The sequence below is a fragment of the Sus scrofa genome, chromosome 11, assembly GCF_054392235.1.
Source record: "Sus scrofa isolate SSC_HxYL_T2T_F1_AM1 chromosome 11, Sscrofa_HxYL_maternal_Yorkshire_Landrace_v2.0, whole genome shotgun sequence".
Taxonomy (NCBI): Eukaryota; Metazoa; Chordata; class Mammalia; order Artiodactyla; family Suidae; genus Sus; species Sus scrofa.
The window spans coordinates 25,320,936-25,346,144 of record NC_139393.1 but is presented as its reverse complement, the minus strand read 5'-3'; the positions used below and the strand labels follow the sequence as shown (position 1 = coordinate 25,346,144).

Genomic DNA, 25,209 nt, shown 5'->3' with positions numbered 1-25,209 from the left:
ATGGTATGTATGTATGTTCTGTGTATCTCATGGGTCTTTTTATTTTTTTTTTTTTATTTTATTTTTTTGCTTTTTAGGGTTGCACCCATGGCATATGGTGATTCCTAGGCTAGAAGTCTAATCAGAGCTACAGCTGCCGGCCACAGCCACAGCCAGAGCAACACAGTATCCAAGCTGTGAGTGTGACCTATACCACAGCTCACGGCAATGCCAGATCCTTAACCCACTGAACAAGGCCAGGGATCGAACCTTCAACCTAGCGGTTACTTGTTGGATTTGTCTCTGCTGCGCCACAATGGAAACTCCTAACATGTTTATAAGGGTTGAGTGTTTGGCCTCTGTGGTCTGGTTTTTGCATAGACCTTGCCTATTTTCTCTTTCAGAATTCCATCAGAAAAGGATGCCACCAGTAATGTGTCATACTTGCTCGACAGTATTATTAGACCTTTTCTGTTTGTTAACCTCATAATGTACTAAAAGCTGCCAGGACAAAGCAGCAAATCCTTCTCTCTTTGGAGACCTTTGTAAGAAGTCGGTGTTTTGTTTTTGTACGGGTGGAGCATTGTTCCTGTGACAAAGTTGTGGGTCACGTGTGTGCCTTTTCGGTGTAGGTGGAAATGCATGTCCACCAGCAAGGGCTGACAGGACTACTCCAAATGCCTCCTGAAAAGCTTCCAAAAGATTTTAACCCGAGGGTTCACACCATATGATCAAGATACACAGTTCAGGAGTTAGCTTGTAAAAGAAGTTCCTTTCATGTCTTTAGATTCATCAGTGCCTTTACCACCGGCATCATCCAGAATTAGCAGAGTTAGTGAAACATACCATTTATGTGTGCAAAGATATACATGTCCAAGGATTTTGATGGCACATTGTAATAGTGAAAGGTTGGAAACAAACCCGAACGTACAAATTAGAGACTGGTTTAAACGAATGATGAGGGAGTTCCCATTGTGGCTCAGTGGTAATGAATCCAACTAGTATCCATGAGGACTTGGGTTCAATCCCTGGTCTTGCTCACTGGGTTAAGGATCCAGCGTTGCTGTGAGCTATGATGTAGGTTGAAGATATGGGTCGGATCCTTTGTTGCTGTGGCTGTGGCGTAGGTCAGACATGGCTCGGATCTGGCATTGCTGTGGCCAGCGGCTGTAGCTCCAATTGAACCCCTAGCCTGGGAACTTCCATGTGCCTTGGGTGCAGCCTTAAAAAGACAAAAAATAAGAAAAAAAAAAAAAAAGTAATGAAGGATAAACTATATCACACAGTAGAATGTTATGCAACCATGAAAAATAACGAATCAGCTCTCTCTCTATAACAAAATGCTCTGAACTCCAAGTCTTATTCGGTAGGAAAAGCCAGATGTGGAACAATACGCATGTATAAAATGTCTCTGTGTGCGTGCCTTTAACCCTCAAAAGACCACATATTTGTTGAATATGCAGAGAATATCTCTGCCCAGGGACTAGCAGAATGGAAACATTCTGAATGTTTCCCATGTATAATGAAATATTTCAAATACATTGAAATATTTCAATATTTCAAATACAAATATTTCAAATAAATGTAACTACATACCTTAATATTTTGTTCTCCAAAGGTGTCTGGTTTGCGGAGCTCTGTCTATATTTGTAAATTATTATTTTTTTTTACCAGCCCCTTTTCTTGCTCATCTTTCAGAATGGAAACTTGTGGCTAGGGACAGGCTTGGAAGGGAGTACTTTTCCCTCTAAATACACTTTGAATCTTTTTTTAAAATCAAAAATCTGTATTATTCAAAAAAATTTTAAATGTTCCATGGGCGCCCTTTCTGGCAGCCTGTCATTAGCTGCATTTGACAAGAGTGATGGATTCCTACAGGCGTAGGAAGCCCAAGTTGCACACTGCTACAGTGTCAAGGAAACCATCGTTAAGGGTACATATCAGACTGTCTGTAATGGGAGGGAAGGGAGGGTGGATGAGAGATGTTTCGGAAAAGACCAGCAACTATGGCCAAAGGGACGGAAGGAAGGAGAGGAGGAAACAAATGTAGAATTGTTGAATTTGGGGGAATTAGTATATAAACGCTGCCTTTAATGAAGGGTAGAAAACGAGAGTACAGGCAGGTTTGTGGACAGTGAAAAGAAGACATTGCGAATTGCGCATTGTGAGTTTGAAATCATGGGAAGATAGCCCAGTGACGTCTAGGAGACAATTGAGAGAGATGCTTTAAAAACTACTGAAATGGCTTTGAAGTACTATCTGGATATCATTTTCATGGCTCTTTGTACATTTCTGGCATATTCAAATATCTTCTCTATTCCTGAAGTGTGATTATGGTGTAATGGAAATTTTAGATTTTAGAAATGTTTTAGTTTTGCGGTGACCACTGCAAACAAGATCATTATTCTGTTTTGACAGTTCTCATTGCCAGTGTGTTCTGTACAATGCAATTTACGGTTACAAACCAAAAGAGCTTGTGCCAAGGGAATGGGCCTAATGCATCGTTTGATCCCTGGTACAGTCTGAAAATAGTAAATGAAGGGTAAAACTTCTAATGGGCCCATTAACTAATAATATTCAGTGCTCATTTACAGTGGAAGTGAATGTCACACAATTTCTGCGGTCCTTGAGATCCTTGTTATTACAATTAATGCTAAACAAACAAATTTTGTTTCCCATGTACAATGAAATATTTCAAATACCTTGCTCTGTGTAATTATATATCTTACTATTTGGTTCTCCAAAGGTGTCTGGTTTGCAGAGCTCTGTCTATATTCGTAAATTATTATTATTTTTTACCAGCCCCTTTTCTTGCTCACCTTTAAAGATTGTACTGTACGTGTAGAGTTGAGATGTAATTGCAGTATCCCTGATTATTTTTTAAGGGGAGAAAAGGTGAGCAGCTTGTGCAGCCTTTTCTGTCTGTTCTTTTAGGATACTGCCAGTAAATTCTTTGCTATTTCTTCGTTCTCTAGTAGATGGCTAGGAAAGCAGACAGAAGTTAGTTTCAAGTCCTACATGTGGGTAGTGACCTTGGACAAATGACAAACTTCTCTGAGCTTCTGGCTCCTCCAATGTCAGATGGATTGCTACTTTTGGGGTTGTGTGGACGAAATAAGGTATGATATGGTATGATATAATTATGGTGTGTGATATCACATGATATGATACTGTAGGATATAGGATCTATATGATATCACATGATATGATACAAATGATATATGGTAGCACATGATATGATATATGATAGCAGGTCATAAATAGTGATACTCGGTATTTTGGACTTTTAAACTGATTCTCATTGCGAATATGAAAGCCGGAGTCATTGAAACTGCTCCCTCTTTATCACTCTTCACAGCCCCGTCACCCAGTCCCATTAATTCTGCCTCTGAAAAAGCTATTAAACCCTTAATCATCTCTGCTGTCCACTCCAGTCTTCAGTGATGCTCCTAATACACAGCAATCCCATTACATCCCCGAGCTCACAGTTGAATAAGAATCTTCTCGCACGTCTCCTAACCACCCAGCTGACTCACTACTCTGCTGCCAGAGTTATCCTGAAATAAAGGATTCATGTACCTTCCCTGCTTACAGCCCTTTCCTAGTGCTCTGTCCGCTTCACAGATCAAATCCAAACTCCCGAGCGTGGTTAAAGGTTTTTCCTAACTACCTCTCTGTGTTCTCTTTGTTTTTCAACCTGTGATGGGTCCCTCACACTATTTGCAGTAAATACCCGGTCCTTCCCTTGACCTTTCTTCAGCTGTGTGTTGGTGTGTCCCCTCCTTGACAATGGCCCTTTCCCACCTCTGGCTCCCTCCTTACAGAAATGCACTTAACTGTTCTTGCCCTTCATCCCCGCGTGCTGGGTATCATCTCCCACAAAGCGTTCCCCATGCTTCCGTCGCATTTCACTGTATTCTAGTTGCACCCCAGGTGCTGAGAGCATAGATAAGGGTCCAGATCTTGAAGGATCTTGTATGTTGGGCTGAGTGGTTTGGAAATGACAGAAACAGAGTATTTAAAATTAGGTTGCGTGATCTGTGTTCCCCATTGTGCTGTGAGCCTCCTTGAGTGAAAGGGTGGGGTCTTTCATCTCTTAGTCTCCAGGGCTGCAATATTGCTCGGCATAAAATAGGCAGTCTTTACATGTTGTAGTGAATGAATGAATAGCATGATGGATGGATTCAAATAGTGTAAGTTTTAAACTCTCGCAATATATTGCCTTCAGTACTTTCCTCATAAGGTGATAACTCAGCTAATCCGTTATCTTTACCCATCGCTTAAGACATTAATAATGTCAGTGCTACCCTTGTATTTGACTTTTCAAAATTAATTCAGTTATTTTCTTTATGTCGTGCATGTGCTTGCCTTTCAGAATGTAGCTGTGCAACAGACGTAAAGTGAGTGAAGTTAGAAAACAAATGTTATTATCTAAGTGGAGAAAAAGTGCTATAAAGGCGAGGGTGGGAACCTTCCTAGGTTAAAGTTATCAGGGAAAGGTCGTCAACTCTTGTTTTTCAAACATTCAAGTGTTGGACTCATGGGGAGCTTTGCAAATTTGCAGACGCTAAGCCAACTACTAAGCCAATTTGCAGAACTACATAGCTGATTTGTGTGGCCTGACTTGCAGTTCTGAATCCTTTTTTTTTTTGGCCCCACCCACAGCACACGGAAGTTCCTGGGGCCGGAATCCAAGCCACAGCTGTGACCTACAGCACAGCACGGCTGTTGGGAACGCCAGATCCTTAACCCACTGTGCCACAGTAGGAACTCCCCTGAATTCTTTTATTTACCTTTGGAAGTTTTGAAATATGCTTGCTTCCTATTGACACTGTAAATATTAATTGATTTTGCTCTGCTCTTAGAACGCTGATCAGTAATTTTTAGATTCTTTTCAACCAGTTTTGGGGAACCAAGTATATTTTTAGTGATATTTTAGTTATAGCTACTATTATATAGCTAAATGAAGTTACAGCATAGCTGTAAGGATAATATCCCATTAGCCATTATCCCATTAGATAGTGTTAGGTAATATCCCATTATCAGATGATATCCCATTAGGTATTAAGACAAGATATTCCCATAAAGATAATATCCCATTAGATATTATCTCATTAGACATTATTAGATAATATCCCATTAAGTATTAAGACAAGATATTCCCATAAAGATGTTAGACTGCTTTCATTTATAGATTTTGTATAGATTCTAAGACTATATAGTTTATATAAGGTTGAGTTCAGTTGCTCATTTGAAAACTATTTAGATTCTGCCACCTTGCATGTCTCTCTTTTATGGTGTTAACATTTTATTCAATGCTTTTCCATATAATTTTGACTTCAGAGGATTTTAGATTTTTAAAATGTATGTCAAGATAAATTTCGCTTTTTAGAATGTGGAAAAGCTGGGTAGGTTGAGAGAATATTAGCATTGATATCTGTGGTTCCTTTTTTTCATGGAAACAGGAATCAGAATTTATATTTTATTGATACTTAGTACTCTAAGACAATATAAAATCCAACATTAGGTTATAGAGGAAATTAGATTAATATGGAAAATGACATTGTTGTGAAGCCATGATTCCTTAGTCAAGTTTTGTTATCTCTAGACCTACCTAATCTTAAGCAGAGTCACTGAAGCTTAGGAATTATGGAAGTAATTATGCAGCTTATTTCATTCCATCCCATCTCAGTCAGTAATCAGAAGTCTACTTCGTTAGCTTCTATGGATATTTGAGTAAGGGCAGCACGTTACTCTTCTAATTTGAGTTGGACATGGGAGGAGAGAGGAGGTCAGAGATGTGGGTCCTGGTAGATGTGATTTGCAAGCTGAGTTCAGGGTCAAGGTTGAATAGAGTCTATGTGCAGAAAAGGAGACCAAAGACCCCCCCCCCCCCATCCCTTGGCTTTTTAGTTCCTTGAAGAGTTTTTCTTGGGGGTCCCAAAGGCTTAATACATTTCTTTCAACTGTAAGAAAATGTGGAAAAATAACTGTGATGAACCCACACATCCCCAATGCCCAGCTCTTGCTATTATCTAGAAGTTGCCGCAGTTGCTTCATCTGTTCTCTCTTTTCCCTATTTTATCTAAAGTGTTTTATTTATTATTATTATTATTATTAGCCTTTTAGAGGCACACCCGCAGCATATGGAGGTTTCCAGGCTAGGGGTCGAATCAGAGCTGTAGCCACCAGCCTATGCCAGAGCCACAGCAACACGGGATCTGAGCCTCATCTGCAACCTACACCATAGCTCACGGCAACACCGGATCCTTAACCCACTGAGCGAGGCCAGGGATCGAACCTGCCACCTCATGGTTCCTAGTCGGATTCATTAACCACTGCGACACGACAGGAACTCCAGAATAATCTTTTTTTTAACTTCCTGTAGCACTCTTTAGTTTGTTGTAGCAACATTAGCTCCATACTTAATTCACACAGATTATGGAAGAATCTGGGAGATGTTGCCTTTTTGCCCTAAGTATGTGGTCAAGTGACCCTGTAGATAAGAAGGCAAACATTCTTGGCAGAGATGCTCTGCTCTCACCCAGGTGTCTTTCCTTTCTGTAATTAGTCGATTTCTCAGAATTGTTGTCTTATATATTTACGAAAATTTTGCATTCGAAATAACTTTTTCAATACTTGCTTTTTCAGTGGGATCTTGTCACAAGTGAGGACAAGTTCATCATCTCTCTGCTCCAGAATGCTCATGTGTAGCAATGTGTAGGTAATTGTTGGATTGAAATTTGGATTTCTGAAATATGTATTATAGCCAGATGCTATATAACTTCTTAGGAAAAGAAGCATCTTTGGGATAGACTTCCTCGTGGTCATGATTAATGTCTGTCCCTTTCTTTTGAGAGCCTGTGGGGTGGTTTGATGCTTCCTAGCCTATATTACAGGAATGCCTGCTCAGATCAGTGCTCTGTTATTCAGTTAAGATGACTGATGAACCAGGAGGACAATAACCCAGCCAAAAACAAAAGTGATTTTCAGATATCCTCTTTGACTCTCAGTAAAGGGCCTGTGTGTGTTGTCTGAGTCTAACCATGGTTTTGAAAGGACATCTGACAGGATTTTTAGATCCTTTTGAAAGGGAATACGGAAGACCTTAGTTCACCTACCAGGCAAGATGACTTAGTATCCAGTTGACATGGTGCGCTGCCTGCATGGCAGCATTTCTGTATAAATTCCAGCTGCAGATTGATTGTAAGGTGCTCATATGTGTGTGAGTTCCCAGGTGATCTCAGTCTTATTGTTCATCCATCACATCTCTAGAAGTTATTTTATGGTATTTACTTTTATTTACTCTTTTTGTTTTTTCCTCTTAGGGCTGCCCCTGTGGCATATGGAGGTTCCCAGGCTAGGGGTCGAATCGGAGCTGTAGATGCCGGCCTACACCACAGCCACAGCAACACCAGATCAGAGCCGCGTCTGCAACCTACACCACAGCTCAAGGCGACACCGGATCCTTAACCCACTGAACGAGGCCAAGGATCAAACCGGTGTCCTCAGGGATAGTCAGGTTGGTTACCACTGAGCCAAAACGGGAACTCCTATTTTACATTATTTTAGATACTGTGAAAGTTGTGTCCCAGGAATTCAGGGAACCTAGTCTCTTTCTCTGGGAGCATTGAATGCAGATTCCACAGCATTTATGGCTCTAAAATGCAGGCTCATGGTATTGTATCAAGATGATAAGTTCGCTTCCTAATCTTAAATTCTGTTTTTTACTGATTTAAATTACACTCTCAGTTGAAAATACCTGTGGCACTTTCTTTGGTCATGGTGCCAGAAATACATTTGTGGTGACACTGTCCTTTTTATTAGTTTTCTGTTAAAATTCAAGCACCCACTGGAGAAAATAAACCTTTATCAGCTATCAACACCTCTGGAAAATTACTTCTTGAATCAGTAGTTGTCATCTTAGAAAGCGGATGGGGCTTGAGGCAACCATAATGAAGTAGAGAGGGCGTTCCCGTCGTGGCTCAGTGGAAATGAATCTGACTAGCATCCATGAGGATGCAGGTTCGATCCCTGGTCTTGCTTAGTGGGTTAAGGATCCAGGGTGGCCATGAGCTCTGGTGTAGGTTGCAGACGCGGCTTGGATCTGGCATGGCATAGGTCCGAGGCTATATAGCTCCGATTCGACTCCTAGCCTGGGAACCTCCATATGCCTCGGGTGAGCCCCCCCAAAAAATTGCTTTCTTTACATTGTTTAGACCAGATCCTCCCTTGAGTAGTGGGAAAGTTGGATGCTTCTGTTACCCTTCATGGTTGATATTGATAAATGGATGTGCACCACATTTACCTGTATGGCTTTGCCAGGAGACAGTTACATTGGCAGTTAGCCTCCCCCCCAGAATAAGATTTTGATTCACCAAGTCTGATTTGGAGCATGTCGGCTGTGTTTGGAACAAACTCTTGGCCTGATTCAGGTACCAACACATCGTTGAGGACCTGTGCTCTTGGCTGCAGAGCCAAGTTTACTTCTTGAAGTATGGGAGTAAGTATCTCTGTTCTCATAATAAGATGTATAAGATAAGATACATATAAGATGTGCAACTGTGTTGCCGTTGGGCACATTTCAGTTGTCAAGGTGAATGACTTCATTCCATAAACGAAGAGTGGGGGAAAAAGAGAAACATGCCTCATTTAAGAGATGGGTATAGATTTTATGAAGGGGAAGGGAAGGAGGTATATTAAGACTGAGCTTTTGGCAACTGCAGGTATAGCAAACCTAGTGTTATGAAGACATAATTATACCCAGTTGCCACAAGTCAAATCATAGCCCCTAAGTTATAATAAGTGGAGACAATAAAAATTGCTATAGCACAACTAAACTTTCTGTCCTGTTTTCCAAGAAGGGCTTCTTTCCTGTATGTGAATTTTTATTTCAATCAGGGAAGTCCAGGATTCATCACTAAAGATCCAGTAGTAAGTACTGCCAGAGAAGTTTCCCTGGTGGCCTAGTGTAAGGCTTCTGAGTTCTCACTGCTATGGCTCCAGTTCTGTCCCTTGCTGGGGAACTTCCATGTGCCGAGGGTATGACCAAAAAAACAAAACAACGCAAAAACCAGTACAGAGAATCTCCCTCACTGTCCAGCTATAAGATACACAATTCTGCCTACAGCCACATTCAAAGAAAAGAAAACCTCGGTATTCCCGTTGTGGCTCAGTGGGTTATGAACCTGACTAGTATCCATGAGGCTGCGGGTTCGATCCCTGGCCTTGCTCAGTGGGTTAAGGATCCGGCATTGCCGTGAGCTGTGGTGTAGGTCGCAGATACAACTCGGATCCCACGTTGCTGTGGCCGTGGTGTAGGCTGGCAGCTGTAGCTCTCATTTGACTCCTGGCCTGGGAACCTCCATATGCCACGGGTGCAGCCGTAAAAAGACCCCCCCCCCAAAAAAAGGAGTAAACTTCTATCTTGAATAATTTAGACATGATACCTACTAGAGACAGCATGCTGAAAAGTCTCTCAGCTGTACTCTTTGGTGAGCCTTTTGCCATGATATTTCTGCTTTGGATAAGGTTAGACCGGGCAATTCAGTGGGAACCAATTTTTCCTATTTTGTCTGTTGATATTATCCTAATGTCTTCCAAGGAATAGGTCATTATCTTTCTACTTTGGTGGTTGGCTAGTCCATGACTCTGTCATTGGCAAAATGCCTCCATTCCTGACCTAAGCTCCTATTAGTTTTGTTAATGGAGGGCACTTACCCCGCAAACATATGCACTAGAGAAGAAACCTGGAATTATGTACAGAACTTCCGTTGGTGCTGCGAGTGGTGATGCTCATATTCAGTGGGCACTGGCTGCGTCACCCACCCTGTGCTGAGGGTTTCTCTTGCATTGTCTCACGATCCCCAGCACGCTCTGCAGAGCTGTGAGGTTCTGCTCCATCCTCACTTTGCAGATGCCAGACTGAGGCTTAGGGAGCCGAGGAATCATGTTCATAGCCACACGCATAAGAAAGGATGCTCTTGGTGGTCATTCTAAGTCCGTCCAATTCCAAGGCTTAGGCCCTGAATCACTCTGCTGTTACGCAGGTGGTTTCCATTCGGGCATTTGCAATACCCTGTCTCTGGAACCCTGGTTCTTCTCTTTTTTTTTTGTCTTTTTGCTATTTCTTGGGCCGCTCCCGCGGCATATGGAGATTCCCAGGCTAGGGGTCCAATCGGAGCTGCAGCCACCGGCCTACACCAGAGCCACAGCAACGCGGGATCCAAGCCACATCTGCAACCTACAGCACAGCTCACGGCAACGCCGGATCGTTAACCCACTGAGCAAGGGCAGGGACCGAACCCGCAACCTCATGGTTCCTAGTCAGATTCGTTAACCACTGCGCCACGACGGGAACTCCTGGAACCCTGGTTCTTAAACGTGGCTGCCCTTGGGAATTTCCTGGGAGTTAAAAACAAACAAACAAACTGGTAGCTGGGTCCCCTCTTCATATGTTCTGAGTTCATTGGTATGGAGTCAGGGCTGGATGTTGGGGTTCTTGAAAGTCTCCCAGGTGATTTTAAGGGGCAGTCAAGCTTGAGAACTCCTGCTTTGCAAAAATGTGAAGTTTTAAATTCCAAGTTCCCATTCTTCTGTTAGTTAAAAAAAAAACAAATAAAGAATGTTTTTATTGCAGAAATACTACATATTTATTTTAGAAATCACAAGCTAACCAAAACATTGCATTTAAATTATCTGTGATTCCTTCACTGAGAGATGACCAGTGCAGTATTTATTTCATGTGCACATTTAGATATTTAGTTTTAACTATGTTACTCTTCAATGGAATTTTATATATTTAATGCCAGATTGTTTTATATGTGTTTTATGTATTTACATGCTTTCCTAGACTGAGAAAGTCTTGATATTTATATACACATAATAGTGTTGTTGGGGAGTTCCCGTTGTGGCTCAGTGGTAACGAACCCAACTACTATCCATGAGGATTTGGGTTTGATCCCTGGCCTCGCTTAGTGGGTTCAAGGATCCGATATTGCCGTGAGCTGTGGTATAGTTTGCAGTCATGGCTTGGATCCTGAGTGGCTGTGGCTGTGGCGTAGGCTGGCAGCTATAGCTCCAATTTGACCCCTAGCCTAGAATCTTCCATGTGTAACTCCTTGAAAAAAAAAAAAAAAAAAGACAAAAAATAAAAAGTATTATTGAATTAACTCTCATAGTCCAGTAACTCTCATTGGAGCCATATCTCTATTCATGTAGCATTTGTATATTATTTGAGGCAGCATAGACAGTAATTTAGAATCCTCTCCTTTGCATTCCATCTTTTTTTTTTTTTTTTTTTTTTTTTTTTTTTGCCATGCCCATATGGAGGTTACCTGGCCAGGAATCGAACCCGCAGCAGTTGCACCACAAGAGAACACCCCTTTGTACTCCATCTTATACAGCACTTTTTTAGACAGGCAGATCCTGGTTTACGCACTTGTCTCTGTCATAATGAGGCAAAGCCCATCTGGTTTTTCTGCCCGGGATCTGGCATGCAATAAACATTCAATAAATGTGGGAGTGAACGAACAAGACAGGCAGATGTGGTCCAGGATCTGGGATGGGAGTGGTGGTTATAGTTCAAAGAAACTAATTACTTTTTTTTTTTTTTAGAGCCACACCTGTGGGATATGGGAGTTCCCAGGCTCGGGGTCGAATCAGAGCTGAACCTGCCAGCCTACACCACAGCCACAGTAGCGTAGGATCCGAACCGCTTCTGCAGCCTACACCACTGCTCACGGCAACACCAGATCCCTGAGCAAAGCCAGGGATCGAACCCACATCCTCATGGATCCTAGTCAGGTTCATTTCTACTGCACCACAACTTCAGGAACTCCTGAAGAAAGTAATTACTGATTAAGTTCCCATGTGCCCAAAGAAACGTCCTGTGGGGCAGTGGGCAAGGGTTGAGATAAGGCCAGGGGCTGGGGGACATTTGAGGTTAGGTCAACCACACAGATCCTTCAAGAAAGGTAAAAAGTCCTCTAGTTCCAGGCTCAGAAGTCTTTTCTGGGCATAGCCCTCTCCTCTGTCCTAACATCTCCCCAGCTCACGCACTTGTCATAATAAAAAGACAGAGTCCAACATACAATATACTTTCAGAGTAAGAACCCAATCATTTTCAGAGTTTGCAGCTCCTCAGATACTTTCCTAGAGATTTGGACAAGGAACTACTGCAGTCTAAGATTCAGTTAGGGTCCAAGCAGAGCCTGTCATTTCACAGCCATGACTGGCATAGCCTTTTCTACAAAGGTCAGTGATGGGGAAAAATTTAAATGAAAGATGGGCTGGGGGCTTAGAAGATTGGAGGCCTGACGAAGGCTTACCATAGAGAGGCAAGAGACGTCTGAGAGATGTTTCAAGTTTGCTGGATAAACCAGCCTCGTCTTCAGCTAAGCTCAGCTCCCTCCAGGCTGCTCCCTAAGATATTTTTTGGTCCCGCCACCACAAAGCCTAACATCTCTTCATCGCACGATTTATGAAGGATTTTCTTTTTCCCAAATAGACTTCTTATAGTGCAGCTTGATCATCACCACGCCTATAAATCAAAATTATTTGTAATTTATTTTTGGCTCCCCAAAACTTTTAAGATGATGTTAGGGGAGTTCCCGTTGTGGCTCAGCAGAAGCGAATCTGAGTAGTATCCAAGAGGATGTGGGTTCGATCCCTGGCCTTGTTTGGTGGGTGTGGCCAAGAGCTTGTGGTCCAGGTCACAGATGAGGCTCGGATCTGGCGTTGCTGTGGCTGTGATGTAGGCCAGCGGCTACAGCTCTGATTTGACTCCTAGCCTGGAAACCTCCATATGCTGAGTTTGTGGCCCTAGAAACACTATATATATATATATATATATATGTTGGGATATTTACTTGCTTATTATTCCCCATTACAAAACAGTTTTTTAAAAGGAGAAATTGCAAATGTAAAAATATTACTTCATTGGCATGTGGGTTACATGCATGGTTTATGTTCCTGAAATCCTTTAGAATTGAGGATTCTATCTGAGGATTCTAGCATTTATGTAGTTCCAAAAACTACAAGAAAAATTAGAAGCTATCTCTCTATCCTTCTTTTCCTTCCTTTTATTGAATTCACAGTGGCTTTTAAAGAATATAAAAGCATTGAAGATAGTTAAGACCATCAGATATTCTGCTTTACTTAAAATTCAACAAAACATGAAATTAAAGGATGAAATAGCAAGCCTGGTTTATTTACCTGAATAATACTTGTCTTACTCACTCTAAAATCATAATGAAAGAGGGGGAGTCCTTAGCGTTACGCCATATAGTATAGCCAAAAATTAAATAAAACTTGCTAGAGGTGATATTTTTTCAGATAAATATTGGATTTATTCCGTCAGTCCCATGACACAGAGTTTTCTGGAGTGCTGTGCCAGTCATCGGAGCTAGGAGCATATTATGATTTAATGGTACCCCTCTCTGCTGTATTTGATGAGCTGTCGTAGAAAAACATTTTGAAGCAATAAAGCATCCATTTGGCTCTTCTGTAATGAGGGAGGCATTGCTCTTTGCATTAACTATTTATTCAGGAAGAGGAATGACCAATTGCTAATAAGCTTTATCCAGGGAGGGTAGTGGAAAACAGAGGAAGATGCAAAAGTGAGGTTCTGTTCCATTTCATATGCAATTAACAAGTACCCAGGGCTGAGCAGTTAATGCTCCTCTTCCACGTGACTTCTGGCCGGGGGTATTTAAGCATGAGTTGCCTGTCCAATGTGCTAAAGGTTTCTTGGTCTAAGGAAGGATTGTGGAGCCTAAAAAGTGACAGATGAGACGAGACCATGACTGGTGAGTAGCTACGACTGGGCTGATCTCTACAGCTTTGAAGAGTGGACTAATTTTCTAAGATAACAGTAGTAATGGAGGCCTGCTAGTTTACTCTTTGGGGGAAAGATTCCGTTTTAAAAAAGAATAGTTATTGCTTTTCCATAATGTGGGGAATCTGGTTTATACTGCAAGTGTGTAGATTATCACTTTATCCCATGGCTTATCATCTGCAAAAGTTTATTATTTGCTCTATCAATAAATGTGTAATATATCATTTGGAAATAATTTCTGGGTAGGAATGTGACATTGTGCTTTTTTTCCCCACAGGTAAATAAATGGTCCCTTCTTTGCAGTAAATGCTTAGGATTTAGCAACTTCAAGATTTCAACCAGAATATTGTATTCACGCAGAAATAGGGGCTGCTTTCAAGTCATTTCAGAATCTTACATTGAAGTCCTTTTCATGCTGTAACAGCATGAAATTTTGATTCCTCTTGCTTTGAGAGTCTTGACATAATTAATTTGCCTTCTTTAGTGAAATGAAAAAAAAAAAAGATGAAAGTCACAATTATTTTTTTCCCTTAAAGCCAACTTCGATGCTAATTCCTCGTCCCTACTCTCACTACAGAGGAGGACAGTAGAATTCTACACAATGGGAGAAATAATCTGGCACATAAAATAGGCCATGAAAATGATCTGTAAACCCAACACTATTTAAAACAGAATAGTCTTGATACCGTTATAAGCCAGTTATGAAATCATTTCCTATTGCATTCCTCTAGTTTTTTCTTTTTAAAAATTTCCATACTGAAAAACGCATGTTAATTCTAGGCTTCCCATGAACTATTTTGATTTGTATTTAAAATCAATTTTTAAGAAACATCCCATGAAATGAGATACTCTGCTTATTTGCGCTCATAGCCTTGGGTAGAGGGCTAAAAAGTCTGATAAGTAAATTGCAGTGCATTCAAAGGCAAGAAAAGACTCCTCGGAATTTTCCTTTCCTGGCTCACCCGATGTCATATTGAGAACCAAATTCATTTTTGTTACAGAGAGTCTTAACTTTCTTCATCAAGGAGAGAAGGACCCAGAGATGAGAAAAGCAATCACCTGGCAGAATGTCAGGTTGTGCCATAATCCCTTTTTTGGTTCTTAGCAAAAATTAGGTTGAATTGTCCCTTTCAGATAATCACTCCATTCAGAAGACTCATGCTGTGTGCTGAGAACAGAAAAGAGATGGAGGATTGGATCAGCTCGCTCAAGTCTGTACAGACCAGAGACCCTTACGAGGTAAAACAGCATCTCTCCTGTGACCTGTTCTTAGCGAGTGTGTTAGCCAAAGCTAAAGCTACATATGTGAAAAAAAAAAAAAAAGCATATGTGTAGATTCAGTCAGCAGCTTGTTTAAACCTGATATTGAATCATTTTTTATACGTAAAGTGTTTTAGTTTTTAAAATTATGGATTTGAAATTTAACTTTTTTTCCATTTTTTTATTAAAGTATAGTTAATTTACAATGTTATGTCAATTTCTGCTATACAGCGTAGTGACCTATTCATATATATATACATACCTATATATTTACATACATACATATATATACATATATATATATTTTTTTCTTCTCATGCTATCTTCCATCATGTGCTATCCCAAGAGACTGGCTGTAGTTCCCTGTGCTGTACAGTAGGATGGATTTGAAACTTTAATGGTAGCTCGATCTCTTCCAAATGTTCAGCCTCTGTAGTCCTGTTCTCTTGTTTGGCAAGTCTGTGCTCACGTCTCATTTCTAGGTGGCCCAGTTTAATGTGGAACATTTCTCAGGGATGCATAACTGGTACGCCTGCTCCCATGCCCGACCCACTTTCTGTAACGTGTGCCGAGAGAGTCTTTCTGGAGTCACCTCCCATGGCCTGTCCTGCGAAGGTACAGTAGCCTCCACCGTGTTTTCTTTCCTGACCTGAGTGGCAGTCCACTCGCTGCCATTGGTACATCTGAACAGACCAGTGAAACATCATCTCAGGAAAGCATCTCCCTTGGGTGGAAGCGGGGGCTGCGAGCATCTCAGTGGGACCACAGTGTTTTAATTTTGTTGTGGCTTCAACGAGAGCTCTGCACACAGAGGACCAACTTGGGAAATCTTTTGGCCCAGGAAAAGATAGCAGAAAATCATTTGAATGGAAGTCTAAATCAAAACGCGGTATTCCCCGCCTGAAGGACTCACAGCTGCTGTGAAAGAAAATTCTTTAGACTTTGTAGGTCATTCTAGTTTTCTGGCATTCTTTTTCTATTCTGTTTGATTATGGAGAACAAAATTTTCTCTGAGGACAGTGTGTACTTTATGGCAGGATTTCTGCCAGATACGGAGCTGCGTCTGTGACCTACCTCGCAGCTTCCAGCAATGCCAGATCCTTAACCCACTGAGCGAGGCCAGGGATTGAGCCCGCATCCTCATGGATACTAGTCAGGTTTGCATTGTTCTAAATATTTCATTTCATTTCATTTACATGGAAGCCATCCTTTTAAACTCCTTTAACGTTTTCTAAAAATAAGGTCTATGCTGTTGTTCTCATTACAGGATTTGTGGGTTATTTTTAAATTTAAGAGCAGTGGCCACTTAAAAATAGATTAATACTCACCAGGAGAAAACCCTTTCCTTCCTTAGATCTCTTTAATTAAATTCCTCAGTGAGCCCATTACTGTGTATTCTGCTTTCTGAACTATATACAAATAAACTGTGATTAACTTTTTTCTCTAATTCAAAAAATTTTAGAGTCCCTTTGACTATAATTATTAAACAATGAAATAGACATAGAGTCACAGTTTAATTCATGTAAATTATAAAATCTGAGCTATGTCACTATTTTGGCTATTTAATGTGACACAGCCTAGTGGGCAAAAACAAAGCTCTATAGTGAAACCCTCTGGGTTCCAGTCCAGTTTCTCCGCTACCGACTATGACCAGGAGAAGTAGTTTAACTCTTTTAGACTTTTGTTTCCTCCTCTGTAAAAATGGGAATAATAGTCATTGATCCCTCATGCAATAGCATGGAACTGAAATGAGAGAATATATACAATAAAACAACTTTTCCAGTCAAATAAATTATAGACATTTGTAACTGTATAAGACATTTGTGTAAGAAATCTATCAAGTGGAGTTCCCGTTGCAGCTCAGCAGGTTACAAACCCGCCTAGTATCCACGAGGATGCGGGCTCAATCCCTGGCCTCGCTCAGTGGGTTAAGGATCTGGCATTGCTGGAAGCTGCGAGGTAGGTCGCAGACACAGCTCCGTATCTGGCGTTGCTGTGGCTGTGGTGTAGACTGGCAGCTGCAGTTCTGATTCGACCCCCAGCCTGGGAACTTCCATATACCTCGAGTGAGGCCCTAAAAAGAAAATAATAATAATAATAATAATAATAATAATGAAACCTTCCTGGCCTTTTTAAGTCTTAATTATAGTATTTTTAAAGTATATTTTTAGGGGACTACCTGTTGGTACTCATTTTCTCTGCTGGTAAATTGTAAATCTGCAGCATCCTGCCCAATAGAATTTTTAGAACTGTAGCAGCAAGTTTTAAAATCCCAAGGGTTTTATTTTTTTTTATTTTTTTAATTTTTATTTATTTATTTTATTTTATTTATTTGTCTTTTTTGCTATTTCTTTGGGCCGCTCCCGCGGCATATGGAGGTTCCCAGGCTAGGGGTCGAATTGGAGCTGTAGCCCCCGGCCTACGCCAGAGCCACAGCAACGCGGGATCCGAGCCGCGTCTGCAATCTACACCACAGCTCACGGCAACGCCAGATCGTTAACCCACTGAGCAAGGGCAGGGATCGAACCCGCAACCTCATGGTTCCTAGTCGATTCGTTAACCACTGCGCCACGACGGGAACTTCTCAAGGGTTTTATGAATATATAAAAAGTTGCCTTTTTATTTGATGAGACTTTGGTTATTTAAGATATTTCTATTGTAAACAAAGTTAAACTTTGGAAACCCCCTCGAAATCTGGGTAAAAGTGCCTGCTTGATAAAACTAAGGGCTTACAACACAAGAGGCTTCAAAAGTTATAACATATGAGATGCAAATACAGGAAAAATTCAGTCAACAAAGACAGTAAATAACATTGTATTAGGATGGAATCCAGGGTCCAGTGTATAAAGCCATCGCGTTTAATCTTTCTGCCCTGTTTTCACAATAAAAGAAGTCCATACTGATTTGTCTTCTAGGCTCATGTTGAATAACTAAAATTATTATTTTAAGACCTTGCATATATAAAATGTATGCATGAAAAAAAGACAGAAGGTACACTTCACAAATAATCCCAACATGTTCATTACAATTTCAGAGCACAATTATGCTTCACAGTGATTTAAGCAGTGATTTAAGAATAAAGATTAAATGGTGATTTTTTTTTAAAAAAATCAATAGCGTTGACTATCTCAATAAGTATCCTTAGGAATTTTTTTTTTTTTTTTTGTCTTTTTGCTATTTCTTGGGCCGCTCCCGCGGCATATGGAGGTTCCCAGGCTAGGGGTCGAATTGGAGCTGTAGCCACCGGCCTACGCCAGAGCCACAGCAACGCGGGATCTGAGCCACGTCTGCGACCTACACCACAGCTCACGGCAACGCCAGATCATTAACCCACTGAGCAAGTGCAGGGACCGAACCCGCAACCTCTTGGTTCCTAGTCGGATTCGTTAACCACTGCGCCACGACGGGAACTCCCAGGAATTTTTATCTTAACCACTATTGCACACTTACATCGTGGTAAAGATTGCATATTGCTATAAAGAATCATGACTCTGTTACATGGCAGTATATTTTTAAGTTCTGTGGTTTTAAAATCATGGCTTTACAGGTCACTAGATGAAATAGGTGCTTCACTTCAGAATAACTTGTTCGGAGAAAACTGTCACCTCACCAAATTAAGATGCCTATTAATCATCTCTATTCCTTAGTGACCATGATAATCATAGCCCACGTTATTTTATTATTATCATTATATGTTATATTAAGTAACTTTGTAATTCTCAAGGCTCATTGCATGAAGCACTTTCTTACAAAAATGATTTTTTTATCTTTAATGAGGTTTTTGATTTTTTTAAAGGCAAAATCTTCAAATAAGGCCTGTTTGTTTATCTTTTTAGGGCCACACCCACAGCACATCAAGTTCCCAGGCTAGGGGTCAAATTGGAGCTGGAGCTGCCGGCCTACACCACAGCCACAGCAATGCCAGATCCGAGCCACATCTGCGACCTACACCACAGCTCACGGCAACACCAGATCTTTAACCCATTGAGGGAGGCCAAGGATCAAACCCTCGACCTCATGGATACTAGTCAGGCTTGTCTACTGGTAGAAATGCAACAACCATGTGCAAAGGAACCACCTTACATTTTGAATTTAGCAACAGCAACCTTATTACATTTCTACTGAAATGATCTCTACTTTTAAACAGTTCTCTGAAAAGTCAGAAACACAGCATCAGCATCCATTCATGCTTGGATAATAATGTATGTCCTTAGAAGGATGGATAAGCTTAGTAGCAGGCAGGTTCTGAGTTTCATAATCAAGTGTTAGTTTTCCAAATCATCTATGGCTTATTTGTTTTTTCGTGGATGTGCTGCTTCTTTCGCGGTTGTTTCATTTCTCTTTTGTAGGCCTTTTTGATAATATGACTGGGGAGAACTAGTGATGCGTGTCGAGGGAGCTCCACTTCATCCCTTCCTTCTGGTTATCGTGTAGTCCTCCCACCAGAATGTCTCTTAAGAATGTCTCTTAATGGAGTTCCTGTCGTGGCGCAGTGGTTAACGAATCCGACTAGAAACCATGAGGTTGCGGGTTCGGTCCCTGCCCTCGCTCAGTGGGTGAACGATCCGGCGTTGCCGTGAGCTGTGGTGTAAGTTGCAGACGCGGCTCGGATCCCGCGTTGCTGTGGCTCTGGCGTAGGCCGGTGGCTACAGCTCCGATTCAACCCCTAGCCTGGGAACCTCCATATGCCGCGGGAGCGGCCCAAGAAATAGCAACAACAACAACAAAAAGACAAAAGACAAAAAAAAAAAAAAAAAAAAAAAAAAAGAATGTCTCTTAAGAGACAGTGCTGTCTTTGTGACCCTTCTCAACCTATTTCTCATGAAGCCTAGATATTTTCTTGACATACTTACATTTAAAACGCTCATGAATGATCTTGTTCTTTCTCTCTCTCTCTTTCTTTCTCTCTTTTTAAGGCTACAGCCACGGCGTATTGAAATTCCCAGGCTGGGGGTCCAGTGGAAGCTACAGTCACAGCCATGGCAACCCCAGATCCAAGCCATATCTGCAACCTACGCAGCAGCTTGCATATAGCCACATTGGCTTTTTAGAATATCGTGATTATTATTGGAGAGGACTAGAAACTTAAATACGTTGTTTTTCTTCTACCCCTTACCCCTGAAAAATTTCGTGCTGTGATTTCCCTCAATTGTTGGTCCAGAAGTACATACCCATTTAGCAATGGTTGGCTTTTTTTTTTTTTTTTTTCCAGTGTGTAAATTCAAAGCTCATAAAAGGTGTGCAGTGAGAGCGACAAATAACTGCAAATGGACGACCTTGGCCTCCATCGGGAAGGACATCATAGAGGACGAAGATGGCGTAAGCTCTGTCCTGTCTCCCATACCCCGCTCCCCATCTCTGATCCTTTATTCTTGGTTGCTCCTGGGGCAATTAAGTGGGAACATCGGTTATTAGTTCAGTTACAACGGAGAGTTAAGTGGGAGTGTTTATTATCAGGATTAGGGGGATGGTTTTGGTGGATTGTGACTTTTCTATTTGCAATTCAATCCTTCATAGCGTCCTTCAGCTCTTCAGTGTTGAGGGACATTGTGTCAGGACTTACGACCTGCCGCTGTGCTGGGCTGGTGTTGTAGACTCTTAGCTGGCCAACTAGGATTTTCTTTGAGGCTCAGCCCCGCTGTTTATTCACATGTTCATTCCTCCCACTTGGGGGCCTCCTCTCAAACGTACCCCCCATGTTTGAAACCTTGCCTCCCCTGCACTTTGCATGTGAATCTCTGATGCCATTTCATGATTACTTTATGATAATCCCTCTAATGTGCCTTTCTCTTGAGCAAGACTATAAATCCTGAAGGGCAGGGCTTTGGTCTTACTTTTCTTTGTACCCCTAGCACTCAGGGCATAAGAGATGCTCAATAATTATGGGGGGAAATGAATGGCTGTCATCCATGAGACATATTGCTGGTTCCACAGAGTGAGGCATCATTGTGTAGCTTCCCCTGGATAAGAATGACGTCCTCCACAGCCTCTACCTTGACTGTCCTTCCTTCCTGCTGCGCAGGTGGCCATGCCCCACCAGTGGCTCGAGGGTAACTTGCCCGTGAGTGCCAAGTGTGCTGTCTGTGACAAAACATGCGGCAGTGTCCTCCGTCTTCAGGACTGGAAATGCCTCTGGTGTAAAACGATGGTGAGAGTTTCATAATTATTTTCCCTGTCATCAACTTCTTTTCTGTAACACTTCCCTCTCTGGGTATTTGGAGGCGAAGCTAAGAACTTACGGCAGAGCAGAACCTGGCAGCACACGCAACCGTTGTAAGGTTCATCCTTTTTTAAAGTGCGTTGCGTCCACCCTGGTTCCTTTTGCAAATGCCCTTTTTGAGACACTCTTGTTGTGTGTTCTTTGTTTAAAGACTGCTTTCCTACAGTTTTATTGTTTTTCAATACAGCATAGTAAATATCTATCTATATATATACACACACACATATCTATATTCTTTTTCAGATTCTTTTCCTTTATAGGTTATTACAAGATACTGAGTATAGTTCCCTGTGCTATATACAGTAGGTCTTTGTTATCTATTTTATATATAATAGTGTGTAGATGTTAATGCCAAACTCCTAACTTATCCCACAGACGTAGACCACAGACTTATGGTAACCAAAAGGGAAAGTGAAGGCAGTTCCCATCCTGGCTCAGCGGTCACGAACCTGGCTAGCATCCACGAGGATGCGGGTTCGATCCCTGGCCCCGCTCAGTGGGTTAAGGATCTGGCGTTGCTGTGGGCTGTGGTGTATGTCACAGAACTGGCTCAGATCCCCCCGAGTTGGGGTGACTGTGGCTGTGGTGTAGCAGCAGCTGCAGCTCCAGTTCCACCCCTAGCCTGGGAACCTCCATATGCTGTGGGTGCCCTGAAAAGACACACACACACACACACCAAGGGAAAGCAAGGTAAAGGATAAATGAGTGGTTTTTAAACTTTACTAACTTTAACAGTAGTCGTTAATTCGGTTTTTTACTTGTTCGCTCTAGACACTCCCATTTTTTAAGAATTTCCCAAGTGGAAGTTATTATTACAGATTGTAGAACAAGATCCATTGTGGCATGTCTTTCTTCCCTTTTCTATTGAGGCAGACCTAAATGTCACTTCGTTCGAAATCATTCCTGCCCCGCCCTGTGTCACTTAGATGTGTGGGTTTCGGGGCCGCCGTCACCTGTGTTATATTCCTCTTACCCTTGTATTTCGTATATCATTTATCTGTTAGGATATTATTTTGCCTTTCAAATATGAGTTTCTAATAGCAGAAATAGCTAGTGTTTAAACATAGTCATTTGGTTCAAAACCAAACCAGACTCTGGTTCCACAGTCCTAATCCGTCAACTCCTAATTTTTCCAGCTATTATACAGCTTCTGGACATAGTTTTGCCTTTTCTATAAAAATAGTGAAGATACAATTTTATTTCTGCTTTTCTCATGTAACGTTGTTACATTTTTCTGTTTTGCTCTATGATTTGCATGCTTTTTTATTCCTTTAAAAACGATCTATGGACACTCATTTTCTAAAATTCATTTGGATTGTTAATTATTATAAATCGTAATCGGAAGCCGTCCAAAATTAAATCATCAGCAGAATAAGAATCACTGTTAAATTCCAGTCATTTTCTCAAAAGTTGTGACAAGTACCTGTTTAATTGATAGGCCGGTTTTCTAAAAGGACTAATGAAATAAAGTCATATTAAAGAAGTGCTTTATGATAACGTGCCTGCTCTTACTAATAAAACATTTAAAGGCTTTCTAGGTAAGAACATAAATTATTCTAAGTTGCCTGGGTCCTCCTTAATATGTTAGCCCTGCTTGCCTGTCCTTGAAACTTTTTTTCCTACAGAGTTAACACATTTGCTGAGTTCCTGTGATGTGTATCGATTTCCAAGATGAGTGGGCAATAATAGGGGCCTTTTCTTTACAGAGCCGGAAGTCTAGCTGAGAAAAAAAGCACAGGTGTACTTAGAACTACGCCAACACGACAATGTGATTCAAAAAAAAAAAAAAAAGGTGTCGGAGTTCCTGTCGTGGCTCAGCGCTTAGCAAACCTGACTAGCATCCTTGAGGACATGGGTTCAATCCTGGCCTCGCTCAGTGGGTTCAGGATCCAGTGTTGCGCTGAGCTGTAGTGTACATCGCAGACAAGGCTCGGATCCGGCATTGCTGTGGCTGTGGTGTAGACTGCAGACTCGCCTCGGATCTCTCGTTGCTGTGACTGTGGTGTAGGCCGGTGGCTGTATCTCCGATTAGACCCCTAGCCTGGGGACCTCCATATGCTGCAGGTGGGGCCCTAAAAGGCAAAAAGACAAAAAACAAAAACCCCCAAACCCCAAAGTGTTGGGAGAAAATTATCGAAGCACTGCAGAAAGGGCAGACACCTTACAGATTGTATTTATTTTCGTTAAATTCTGTAAGAATTTTATAAGGTCAGGGTCATCAGTTTTTCCTATGGACCATGATATTGACGCTCACTGGTTCACGTCCATCTTTTTCCCTCCCTCCCTTCCTTCCTCTCCTCCCTCTTCCTCTTTCCTTGCCTTCACCAGGCATTTACAGCCAACATACTCCTCGCCTGAGACAATCATGAAAACAGACTGCACAGACCCAATCAAATTCCCGTCTCTAAAAGGATTAGCCAGTTCCCTAGAAGTATAAATACTGTGCCATTAAAGCCGTTCATGAATTACGGACCATTTTGTGAAGCACCTGATTCTCATTTGTCAATTCCTTAGATATAATTTATACCATAACAAAACAATTGCTGTGTTTTTATGATTCCTAAAGATTAAATCCACCTTTGTTACTAGGTACACACTGCCTGCAAAGATTTGTACCATCCTATCTGTCCACTTGGCCAGTGTAAAGTATCTGTCATCCCTCCAATTGCACTAAACAGCACCGATTCTGATGGTACGTAGCAGTAGTGTAAGTATGTATAGTCCTGGTATTTCAAATATTATGTGTTTTTCTAGAATAAATGGAACTGTAATTGAGTATGCTGGTCAGTTTTTATATAAGGATTCCATGTCAATTGCAAAATAGTACATTTCATTTCTAAAAGGACATTTTAAAATTAAGGTTTAACAAAGCTATGAACCCAGTGGTGAAATTACAGAATATAAGACGTATCGATTTTACATTTCAGCAAATAAAATAAGATCATTATCTGTGGCAGAATGCAGTCTGCAAAGGTTAATTTTCAGAAGTATTTTTGTCTTCATAATGGATGCTGCCCATTGGCATAGCTCTTAGGGGAATCTGTTTTCCTAAAATTTCATTGCAGGAAATTTACATTTCTATAAATTCATTCACTTTGCAGTATTTTACAACTTAGTTGTATGTGCTGAAGAACCATTTATGGAGTTTCCATTGTGGCTCAGCGGAAATGAACCCAACTAGAATCCATGAGGATGCGGGTTCCATCCCTGGCCTGGCTCAGTGGGTTAAGGATCCAGCTTTGCTGTGAGCTGTGATATGTCACAGACAAGGCTCGGATCCCAAGTTGCTGTGGCTGTGGTGTAGGCCGGCAGCTGTGGCTCTGATTCAACCTCTAGCCTGGGAACTTCCAATATAGGTGTGGTCCTAAAAAAACGAAAAAAGAGCCTGTTTACAACACTCATTTTGGGGTAGCATACTAATAACTTTCTTATAAGCAAAGCACATTCCAAAAGGCTTTTGCCATGAACTGTTGTCAATGATTTGCATCAATAAAGTGCCTTTCCCGTCGTGGCTCAGTGGTTAACGAATCTGACTAGGAACCATGAGGTGGAGGGTTCGATCCCTGGCCTTGCACAGTGCGTTGCCGTGAGCTGTGGTGTAGGACCCAGCTCAGATCCCGAGTTGCTGTGGCTCTTGCATAGGCCAGTGGCTATAGCTCTGATTAGACCCCTAACCTGGGAATCTCCATATGTCGTGGGAGCGGCCCTAGAAAAGGCAACAAGACAAAAAAAAAAGTGCCTTATGTTTTTCAAGTTATGCCAATAGATAATAAGGATATACACTGAAGATAAACTTTTTAAACTTGTGCATTAAATGACCCCTACCAAACCCTGATATGTCAAATTTCTGTTAGTTACTATAAAATTATGAAATTAAAAAATATTTTCTAAGACATTATCAAGGAAGAGTTAA

At 41.4% G+C, this 25,209-nt stretch overlaps 1 protein-coding gene across 25 annotated transcripts in view; it reads left to right on the top strand.

The window, feature by feature from the left end:
- DGKH (diacylglycerol kinase eta) overlaps positions 1–25,209 on the top strand; it is a 287,539-nt gene that overhangs the window by 186,829 nt on the left and 75,501 nt on the right. For 21 of the 25 annotated variants that reach the window (XM_084981862.1, XM_084981873.1, XM_084981865.1 and 18 more), the window contains 5 exons: positions 14,951–15,055; positions 15,559–15,691; positions 20,289–20,395; positions 21,099–21,224; positions 23,886–23,988. In XM_084981862.1, coding sequence (XP_084837988.1) covers positions 14,951–15,055; positions 15,559–15,691; positions 20,289–20,395; positions 21,099–21,224; positions 23,886–23,988 — 574 coding nt within the window. The remainder of the gene's footprint in view (positions 1–14,950; positions 15,056–15,558; positions 15,692–20,288; positions 20,396–21,098; positions 21,225–23,885; positions 23,989–25,209) is intronic. The other 4 variants (XM_084981882.1, XM_084981880.1, XM_084981881.1 and 1 more) reach the window with 1 other exon arrangement.